The sequence below is a fragment of the Lepidochelys kempii genome, chromosome 13 (assembly GCF_965140265.1).
Source record: "Lepidochelys kempii isolate rLepKem1 chromosome 13, rLepKem1.hap2, whole genome shotgun sequence".
Classification (NCBI taxonomy): Eukaryota; Metazoa; Chordata; order Testudines; family Cheloniidae; genus Lepidochelys; species Lepidochelys kempii.
In genome coordinates this window covers 634,802-645,506 of record NC_133268.1, presented here as the reverse complement: position 1 = coordinate 645,506, position 10,705 = coordinate 634,802, and the positions used below count along the sequence as shown (strand labels likewise).

The 10,705-nt window shown below is 56.4% G+C and overlaps 1 protein-coding gene across 1 annotated transcript; it reads left to right on the top strand.

The window, feature by feature from the left end:
* Positions 1-55: 55 nt before the first annotated feature.
* On the top strand, positions 56-9,208 carry LOC140897315 (E3 ubiquitin-protein ligase RNF182-like). The gene is made up of 2 exons (XM_073309787.1): positions 56-6,243; positions 7,046-9,208. The coding sequence occupies exons 1-2, from the start codon at positions 6,130-6,132 to the stop codon at positions 7,853-7,855; spliced, it is 924 nt and encodes a 307-aa protein (XP_073165888.1). The 5' UTR covers positions 56-6,129; the 3' UTR covers positions 7,856-9,208.
* The last annotated feature ends 1,497 nt before the right edge of the window (positions 9,209-10,705 follow it).

Genomic DNA, 10,705 nt, shown 5'->3' with positions numbered 1-10,705 from the left:
TCCACATAATAGCGCATCCACCACATCCCTCGGTAAGTTCCAGTGATTAATTCTCCTCTGTATTAAAATGTGTGCCTCCTTTCCAGGCTGCTTCCAGCTATTGGATCTTGTGCTATCTTTGTCTGCTAGATTGAAGAGCCCTCTTCCTCATGTAGGTACTGACAGACTGAGCAAGTCACCTCTTAATCTTCTCTGATTAACTAAATGGATTGATCTTCTTAGGTCACATGCTGTAAGGTGTAAAGGCAGGTTTTCTGGACCTTAAATCATTCTTGTAGCTCTTTTCTGAACCATTCAAATGTTTCAGGATCCTTTTAAGTGTGGCCAGGAGAACAAGACAGGATCCAGTAATGAACTTGCTAGGAGTTGCTGGAGATCCCTAAATATGCACCTGAGTATTGTTGGGATAAGGGCGTAGCTAATGTTAAAGGCAAAGATCAGGTGCATCAGGGGACAGAGTAGGTAAGAGAGAGCAGAGAGCCGTGTGGCTCTATAGAGAGGGCAGCAGTGACAGCAGCCTGCTTCAGGCTGAAATATTTGGACAATTTCAGCCAAAATGATTCAGGCATTTCTTAGAACAAAGCAAGAGAAAAATACATTGTTTTGCCCTTGTTCATAAATTCTGAAAACATTTCTTTGAAAAGCTCTAGGACCTCCATGTTTTGGAGCAGATCATAGAATATCAGGGTTGGAAGGGACCTCGGGAGGTCATCCAGTCCAACCCCCTGCTCAAAGCAGGACCAATCCCCAACTAAATCATCCCAGCCAGGGCTTTGTCAGGCTTGATCTTAAAAACCTCTAAGGAAGGAGATTCCACCACCTCCCTAAGTAACCCATTCCAGTGCTTCACCACCCTCCTAGTGAAAGTGTTTTCTAATATCCAACCTAGACCTCCCCCACTGCACCTTGAGATTATTACTCCTTGTTCTGTCATCTGGTACCACTGAGAACAGCCTAGCTCCATCCTCTTTGGAACCCCCTTTCAGGTAATTGAAAGCAGCTATCAAATCCCACCCCCCCTCCTCCTCTTCTGCAGACTAAACAATCCCAGTTCCCTCAGCCTCTCCTCATAAGTCATGTGCTCCAGCCCCCTAATAATTTTTGTTGCCCTCCATGGGACTCTTTCCAGTTTTTCCACATCCTTCGTGTAGTGTGGGGCCAAAAACTGGACCCAATACTCCAGGTGAGGCCTCACCAACACTGAATAGAGGGGAACGATCACGTCCCTCAATCTGCTGGCAATGCCCCTACTTATACATCCCAAAATGCCATTGGTCTTGGCAACAAGGGCACACTGACTCATATCCAGCTTCTCATCCACTGTCACCCCTAGGTCCTTTTCTGCAGAACTGCTGCCTAGCCACTCGGTCCCTAGTCTGTAGCAGTGCATGGGATTCTTCCGTCCTAAGTGCAGGAATCTGCACTTGTCCTTGTTGAACCTCATCAGTTTTCTTGAACTATGTCAGGCAGGTAACCTTAGTGTCACGGAAAGGTTGGACCTTTACACCATTATTGTGAAAATCCAAATATGGCCAAGTTATGTAAACCTTTGGGAAAATGGCAGTTGCACATGCCTGGCAGAGCTGTCTTTGCTTTTAGCAGTTGTTTCAAGATTCTATCCTCACTGAGCAGACTTGAGGCTCTCCTAGGGCCGTCTCCACAGCGCAGTCGAGCATATTCCCTCCTCTCAGCTCCTACTGGACTGCACGTGCACCAGCCCCACAAGTGACTGAGCATGATCCAGCACAGGCATTTCCTGTAATGATTACTCCCCTCTGGGCTGGGCACTGGAACTGAGAGCAGGGACCCTCTCTCCTGTGCCCTTAATAATCCCCCTGCAGGCACCCAGGCAGCAGCGAGGAGGCAGCTGTCTGATTTGAATGAAGAGAGGACAAACGCTAGACAAAACGTAGATTGGGACCAGGAGTCTGAGTGGGATCGCTTGTGCAAGGAGACTGGGACTGGGAGCCAGTGTGGTAAATGGGGGGGTTGAGGATTTGGCAAGGGGCTAGGGGGAGGAATTGCTGGCTGGATAAGCAGACTGGAACGGGGAACCAGTGGGAAGGGGGAGGAGAAGAGAGATCTGACAAGGAGCTGAGCTGAGAGAGAGAGAACTGGGTTTGGCTGGGCAAAGAGCCTGGGAACCAAGAGCCAGGCAGAGGCTTGGGGAGATGATTGAGATTAGATCTGGAGGAAGTCTCAGTGGCAGGGGAAGAGATGAGGTACTAGGAGGGGTATTGAGGCTGGCTAAGCTAAGGAAACAAGGAGTTGGGGGAGGGGGAGCTATAATTGGTTGGGCATTGGGACTGGGACTGGAGAGACAAGGGCAAGGAGCTGGGGCCAAGGACCCAGGGTAGTGGAAGAGACAAGTATGGGGAGAATGGGCCGAAGAGTCTGCACTAGAGCACCCTCCTCTACAGAGTCTGGGATGGGACCCAAGATCCTAGAGTCTCCCTGTTCTTCTGCTCTTTGTGAATAGCTGAAACCCACTTGCAAAGTGTGATACCCTCTGTAGTGCTGGTCCCTGTGGAAGATAACCTACTACTGCTATCAGTTACTCCGTTAGTTCAAGTGGCAGAGGTCTGTGGTGGATGTACAGGTTCTAGCCCTAGTGATGAACCATGCTGATGTCACTATGATGCCACCTGATGGAATTTTTTTTGTTTGCTCTTTTAAATACCTAGGAAATTACATTAAAAAAACATTAAGGTCCCAAAGTCAAGCACTCAAAAACAAGTAAACACCAGAATTAAGGTTGCCCATAGAACCTTAACTCTCCCCTCTTGGGCATATGCATTATGATACAGTTTTCAATTACATGATCACATACAATTTTTTTTCCACGGGACCGTTGCCTCGGTGCAGAATGGACCTGCTCTGGGGATAAATCACACAGGTGTAGTGAAGGAGGCTGATATTTCTGCCTCATTTGTTGAAGAAGTTGGAAGGTGTATAGTGAATGAAGCAGGGAATTTCAGGAAAAGAAAGGATAGCCTCAGACTTAAGTCCAGAAAGGACAATCATGATCAACTAATCTGACCACATGCACACTGCAGGCCACAGTCTCTCTCCCACCCACTCTTGTAATAGATGCCTAACATCTTGCTGAGTTACTGAAGTCCTCAAATCATGATTTAAAGACATCCAGTTATAGAGAATCCACTATTTACACTAGTTTAAACTTGCAAGTGACCCGTGCCCCACGCTTCAGAGGAAGGTGAAAAATCCCCAGGTTCTCTGCCCATCAGACCTGGAGAAAAATTCCTTCCTGACCCCAAATGCGGTGATCAATTAGACCTTGAGCATGTGGGGAAGATGCACCAGCCAGACACCTGGAAAGAATTATCTAGTAACTCTCAGCCCTCTTCAACGAGTGCCCCATCTCTGGCTGTTAGGAATATTTGCTACTATCAGCCACAGATGGGGCACACGCCATTGTAGGCAGTGCCATCATACCATCCTCTCCATAAATTGATCAAGCTCGGTCTTGATGCCAGTTACATTTTTGCCCCCACTGCTCCCTTTGGGAGGTTGTTCCAGACCTTCACTCCTCTGATGGTTAGAAACCTTCGTCTAATTTCAAGCCTAAACTTGATGGCCAGTTTGTATCTATTTGTTCTTGTGCCAACAGTGGACCTTTACTTCGGTAACCTGGTGTTTGTGTCTCTGATGTATTTATAGGGAACAATCACATCTCCCCTCAGCCTTTGTTTGGTTAGGCTAAATGAGCCACGCTTCTGAGTCACTTCTCCTAAGGTAGGTTTTCCATTTCTTGGGTCATCCCAGTAGCTCTTCTCTGCACCCTTTCCGGTTTGAATTCATCTTTTTTAAACGTGGGAAACTAGAGCTGCACACGGTATTCCAGATGAGGTCTCACTAGTGCCTTGTATAAGGGCAATACCTCGCCTGATTCATCCTAGGCTTGCATTAGCCTTTTTCTACAGCCACATCCCATTGTTGGCTCATAGTCATCCTGTGATCAACCAGCACAGCCAGGTCTTTCTCTTCCTGTGTCACTTCCAAGTGATATGGCCCCAGTTTCAAGCATAAATTCTTGTTGTTAGTCCCTAACTGCATGATCTTGCACTTTGCACTATTAAATTTCATCCCATTTCAATTACACTAGTTTTCAAGGTCTTCCAGATCCTCTTGCATGGTATGCTGCTCCTCTGTATTGTCAGTGTCTCCCAACTTTGTGTCATCCACAGATTTCATTAGCATGCTCTCACTTTTTGGGCTGAGGCCATGAATGAAAATGTTAAATAAGATTGGTTCCAAGACCAATCCCTGAGGAACTCCCTTAGTGACCTCCCTCCAGCCTGACTGTTCACCTTTCAGTGTGACCTATGGTGGTTTCCCCTTTAATTCAGGGTTAAGGCAGTTGAATGCTGCCCTGGAGAATTGGATTCTGTCCCTGGCTGTGCCACAAAGTACTTTACTGTTATATGGGGCAAGTCATTAAAACCAGACTTCTCACAGATGGTCGCTGACTGTATTCCTCATTTCTGGGGTCCCTGATGCGAGACAGTTGGGTCTGCATTGTAGGAGGGCCGTGCTCAGAGCTGAACTGAAGTCACAGTGATCTATGCTTTGAACATAAACAGTGCTAGATAGCGCTGAGCACGCTGGCTCAGATTGGGCACCCAAAATGAGGGGGAAGTTTTGACCTTAACCTCCCTCTGCCTTAGTTCCCCATCTATGAAATGAGGATAATTATGCACCCATCTCAGAGTCCTCCGCCTTTCTTAGGTTTTCAGTTCAGTTTCTACTCCTCTCTCCCTCCCGGCCTCAGCACTGCTGTGTCCCGGGCAGCTGCACTGGCCATGAGGGATGTTTGCACTGCCCTTGTAGCAGCTGTCTGTTGTAGGGATGACTCAGGGCTGGCAATCCAGCACCCTTTATCAGCACCGGATTTCGCTCCAAATGTATGACAGTACTGATCTGGGGGTGAGCTGGTGCAGCTGCCCGTCCACCTGGGGGGGCCAGGCTGCCTGACCTCCTTTGCCCAGAGCCGATGCTGGTGCATAAAGAGGGATATGAAAGGGAACGGGGTTGGTTTAAGCTCCAGCAGAAACTCTACAGCAAAAGTGCCGTGTGCCAGTGGGGAAAGGGTGACCTGGCAGAGAGCTGGGTCCCCTTCCAGCCTCCAGGTAGGAGGTGGTAAGGACAGTGACCACCAACGATCCCTCAGCCAACAAAGCAGAAGCCTCCATCTCTGAGCTCAGCAGGGCCTAGCTGCCTCAGGCCTGTGGAGGAGCTTAGATGCTGCACTGGTAGATGACAGCTGGGGCGAGCCTAGGCTTGAGGCAGGTTTGTGCTGGGCATGGGGCTCTTTAGTTCCTCCTGTGCTCCCTTGAAATCCCTGGAGTCTGGGCTCTGGGCGCACAGGGCAGGCATATGAGTCACCTAAGCCCCCTTCCATTTTCTCTCCCCGAGGGGATCCCTACAGGCCCGGGGAGGAGGGAATGAGCAGCAGAGCGCTCCCAGGCGGGACTGGGCTCAGGCTTGTCTGTTGCAATGTCCTGCAGTGAAGCTTTGGACTCAGTGTGGACCCCCCTGCTCCAGCCCTGCCCCAGGGTGCACAGGAGCTACTGTAAAGCTGCCTGGGGGGGGGGGGGGCTCGGGCTAGGAAAGGAAGAGGGTTTATTCCGCAATTGTATAAGGTGCCCCTAGGCCGCGGGAGTGCAGCTCTGCAGAGGGTACCTGGGGCCCTGCTCTCTGCCAGCGCTGCCGAGCCTGGGTCTGCCCCCCCCCCACAGAGCGGGAGGGCTGACACAGGCCCACGGTTCGACATTATCTGCCCTGCCTCCATCCCCACTGCTTCACTGGCCAGCCGCTCTGGGCTGTGCCCTGCAGCCACTTCTGCTCCCGGGCGGCCCCTGAGGCGGAGAGGGGAGCGGGAGCTGGGCTCTCCGGGGAGCAGTTCGGGTTTGTACAGCGCCTGGCACAGCGGGCCCGGGTCCCACCGCAATACAAGTGATGGCTCAAACAGCATTTCCCGAGGCAGGGGGCGCTCCTGGCGGTGGAGGCAGGGCTGGAGCGGCCCCCTCCCCTGGCTGGGGCTGAGCTGAGCCGGGCCGGGCTGGCCGGTCCCCCCAGCTCCTCGCTGCCACGCCGACGCCGAGGCGGATGCTCGCAGGCTCCTTGCGTCGGTGGCCGGCTGCGCGCGGGGCTGGGCAGGGCTCGGCCGGCGCCACGGGGCGCGCACCCGGCCCCGCCGCAGCCCGGGCTCCCGGCGAGCAGGTGAGCGGCCGCGTCCCGCGCGGGGCCCCAGCCGGCTGCGGGAGGAGGGGCCGGGCCGGGCCGGGCTGGGAGGGGGCTGCCGGCGCGCCCTGGGCGGCTCCGGCTCCGGCGCCGCGTCCCGGGCGCAGGGGCGCAGGCTGGGGCATCTCCCCGGGGCCCCAGGCCCGGCCTGGAGGAGCAGCCGGGTGCCCGCGCTCCGCCGCGGCCAGTGGCCTTGCCTTTGGCCCCGGCTCCTGCTTTTCTGTGGGAGGCTCCAGCCTCGCACCTGCCCGCGCCCGGGGAGCCGCCCGCAGGGTCACAGCCTGGTCCGGCGGCGCCTGGGCCCGGCTCAGACCTAGGCCCCTGGCTGGGTGGGGCGGCTGATCGCTGCCACCCGGGCCCCACCTTCCATCACGGAGGGAAGCGGAGAGCCTGTGCCCACGCAGACTGCCAGGACTCGTGGCCGGCCGCCTCTGGGCTGGCAGCAGCCGAGCCCCGGGCCTGCCAGCGGGCAGGGGCAGCCAGCAAGTGCCCGCTCTGAGGGCTCCTGTGATGTGCACACCTGCCACGAGGCCGGGGCCACACTCCAGCCCAGGCGGGATAGGCGGCAGCGTGGGAGGGAAGGGACAGCCCCACCTCTCCTTAGCTCCTCTGCGCTGCAGAGCCCCCTGAATTGCTGCCCAGAAGGAGGCCCCAACCCTGTTTCTAGCCTGGGCTGGCTTTGCTGGAGGCCCTGAGCGAGGGAAGCCGGGGCCAGGCAGGCCCTTGGGACTCTGCTTACAAACCCTTTACTCATGGAGGTCTCCCCTGTCTCTCTCTCCAGGCTGGGCTCCCCGACCGTCCCCGCTGGGCTCGAGGACCTTCTCTCCGGGAGCGCCGAGCGGCTTCAGGAAGGGAGACGATGAGCCACAAGGATGGTGAGCTGGGGAGCTGCCAGCCGCTGGTGTTCACGGCGCAGGAGCTGGAGTGCAAGATCTGCTACCATCGCTACGACGCACGAGCCCGCAAGCCCAAGCTGCTGAGCTGCTGCCACCGGGTCTGTGCTAAGTGCCTGCGCAAGATGGTGGCCGTGGGGGAGTCCTCACCCCACCTGCTCAGCTGCCCTTTCTGCCGGCAGGAGACCCAGGTCCCCGAGGAGGATGTGCAGCTGCTCCAGGACGACAGCAAGGTGCTGGCAGTGCTGATGTACCACGAGCGGGCAAAGAAGCGAGGCACTCTGCCCTCCCCCGAGGTCATCCTGTGCCCCAGCGTCCTGGAGCCCTCCCGCAGCTCCTCTGACTGCCTGGTCATCACCATCCTGGAGGTGCCGGAGGACGCGGCGCCCCCCGAAGGCTTGGGCATGCTGGACATGATACGCCTGTACCGCCCCACCAGCCTGGACTCGCTGCCCTGCTGCGGCCCCATCCAGAAATGCCGCTCTTGCACCTGGCAGGCCATACCCCACTTCATCCTCTGGATGCTCTGCCTCATCTACTTCAGCTCCCTGCCCTTTGGCATCTACCTCCTGCTCATTGAGCGCCACAACCTGGGCATCGTGCTGGTCAGCCTGGTGCCCTCCACCCTCATTCTCTGTGTCTTCTACAGCTTCTGCCAGTGTCTGTGCCGCGAGATCTTCGAGTTCCCCTCCACCTGAGCCTGCTGCTCCCCTGGGTCCTGAAGGCACCAGGCACTGGCCTTGCACAGCCTGGACCTCCCCAAGGCTGTGCCCTGTGCCTGGGGCTGGCTGAGAGCATCCCCACTCAGCGCTTGCCAGCACCCAGTTACTGCAGGGGGATGGGGAGATGTCAGTGTGGGAGGGTCCAGGCGCAGCTGAGCGACTGGTTGGACAGGGCCACGAAGCGAGTACTGAGTGCCTGTCATCTTCCCTTGCAGAGAGGAGATGTACTACAAAGCCGTGCACGACACTGCTGTCATCTTCCTACAAAACAACGCAGGCTTCACCAAGTGGGAGCCCACGCCAGAGCGGCTGCAGGAGCTCGTCACAGCCTATAAGCACTCGGGACGGACCCTCAGTTCCACAGGTTCCTCCTCCTCCTCCTCCTCTTCTTCCTCAACTGCAGATAAAGATCGGGAGACGGGCCGAGAGCAAAGCACCAGCCGGGAGACCAATGCCAATTAATCTGCAGAGGGCAGTGTGCGGGGACAGACGCCAGGGGCGAAGGTAACAGTGCTCCAGAGGAGGGAAGGTTTGATGTGGCAGGTGGAGAGACTGCTGGCCGAGTAGCCCAGGCCTGGGGGACTCTCTCCAGGCAGCTCCACCCTGCTTGCTTTCTTCTGTAAACCTGCAAGGCCACTTCCCTCACCAGAGTCCAGGGAGATTCCCTCGCCTTACGCTCCGTGGGAAGAAAACTGGCTGCTGCCCTAGTCGAGGGGCAATGAAGCCAAAGGTCGCAGTCATAGGAAGAGTTTGCAGCCCCATCAAACACTAAAGCTCTGAGGAAGAGGCAGCTGGTGCTGAGACGGCTGCACAGGTGAAGGATGGATGGACGGACAGACGGACGGACTGACTGACAGAGCTGTGGCCTAGAAGGTCTCTTGCAGCTGGCTGAAGCCTGGCATTTCCAAGAGAGAAGCAGGCAGGGTCCAGAGGCTCTTCCTGCTGGCCTGGCACCAGCCCAGCTCTGTGTCCATAGTGTAAATAGTTCTGTCCGTGGCGACCATGCTCCCTGCAGGGTTTGTTTCCCTAGCATCCATGTTTCCTTTCCACATGTACGAGTTCCGTGTTTGCCGAAGCTGTTTACTGTATAAAAGAAAAGCAGAGAAAAGGAATTTCTTCTAGTGTGTAAAAACGTCTTTGCAGCTGTTTTGTAGTCGTTGTGGTTTTTACCCAAAGCCCTCTGGGCTTTATTTAACCTCCTTGGGTTTTGTTTTTTAAGGATTAATTTAACACCGCTAACCATTTTATTACTTTTATCAAAGAAAGCAAAGTCTATTTTTGATTTTTGTTTCCTAGTTCTTAGGGACATTAAAAACCAGCATTACAGCTCCCCTTGGTGTCGGTGCTATTCCTCATCTGTGGGGCCTGGGACTGTCCATGGGAGGCCAGGCCTGCCCTGTCTGCCCTCAGATTCACTCTCTCCTGCTGTGCCCCTGAGCTCGCTGACCTGGCTGCTGGAGCATGCGGGGGATGGAGGAGGAAGCCCCCAGCCCATGTGATCTTTATTTTCAGTCTTTATGTCTTGGAGCGTCTTCCGGTGCAAACCACAGACTTGTTGCGAGCCGTGTCTGCTCTGCATGTTACTGGTGCTGTTGGCCTGTCAGACCCTGCTACAGAGGTGTGGGTGGGTGCCTGCCCTGCTGGCTTTGGGGGGACCCCTCCCCGCATCTGCATGATCTCCACAGTCAGCGGAGGGGCTATAATCTAGACCCCATTGTGTCCGGTAAGGACTGTGCTGCATTAGCAGGAGGGTTTATATCCCTGGTGAGCCACACATGGAGCTGTGGAGCCTGGCTCCGGAGAGCCCGGCCCTGGAGAATGGGGCCCCGGAGAGCCCGGCCCATGGCCATGTTTGCACTCGTGCCCTCTGTCACAGGGAGGGATCTGCGCAGCACAGGGACGGGTGGAGTTTGCCCACAGTAGGATGCCTGTCCTTCCCACCCTGCAGCCCAGGAGCAGCCCAGTGTGCCAGGAACCCTCAGCCATCGGGGAGGGGGGTTTACATCGCTGGGTCTCCATGTTCCACCCCCCAGCTCGTGCTGCTCCTGAGGCTCAGACCCCCTTTGCCACCAGCGAGAAGCCACCCAAGCCTGAAACCTGCCCCAGCCCAGCTCTCCAGGTCCCTCCAGACCATCCGCTGCGGAGCTCCCAGTGCCCCAGAACGCTCCGCTGGCTGGGGGTTGCCCATGGGGCTGTGAGGGGTGAGCAGGGTGGCTGGGCCTGCAGAGGTGGGCGCAGTGGGACAGCTCTCTTGCTGCATGTGGCCGGCAGCTGTTTCTGGGAGATGGAGCCCCTGACTTTGGGCGCCGGAGCTTAGGGGGAGACCTGACCAAAGCTTGGGCTGTGGCAGCATGGAACGGAGCAGCCCCAGCGCTGCCTCTGGCCTGTGGGTCCCCAGCCAGCTCCCGTCAGCCCAGCAAGGCCAGCGCCCTGGGGCAGCGCTCTCCGCTTCCAGAGACGCTGCAACCGCAGGCTGCCAGAGCCCTCCTGGGACCCACCGGCCACGTCCTGCAGTCCCCGCCCCGGCCGGCCTCATGCAGTAACCCCCACGGCCACTAGGGGGAGCCATTGCCTAAGACAGCGGGGGCGGGGAGGCCGCTAGTGGCTGGCTGTTCCGCGGGCTGTTCCTTCCCGTGGGATGTTCGATCCCCACAGCCCGGGGGGGGGGCAGAGGAGCTGGAACTGGGGGTGCTGCACCCCCTGGCTGGACGTGGTTCCATCACATCCAGGGTTTACAATTTTGTTCAATGGTGTCAGCACCCCCCTGTACAAACTCTCCCAGCCCCTGGTGGGTGTGAGCCCGGGGGGGGGGAGGGGCTCCAGGCC

Excerpts from the sequence above, each read along its gene's own strand:
- LOC140897315 (XM_073309787.1), top strand. The coding sequence starts at position 6,130 with ATGCTCGCAGGCTCCTTGCGTCGGTGGCCGGCTGCGCGCGGGGCTGGG. Across the intron at positions 6,244-7,045 it reads CCCGGGCTCCCGGCGAGCAG|GCTGGGCTCCCCGACCGTCC; the intron begins GTGAGCGGCCGC and ends CTCTCTCTCCAG.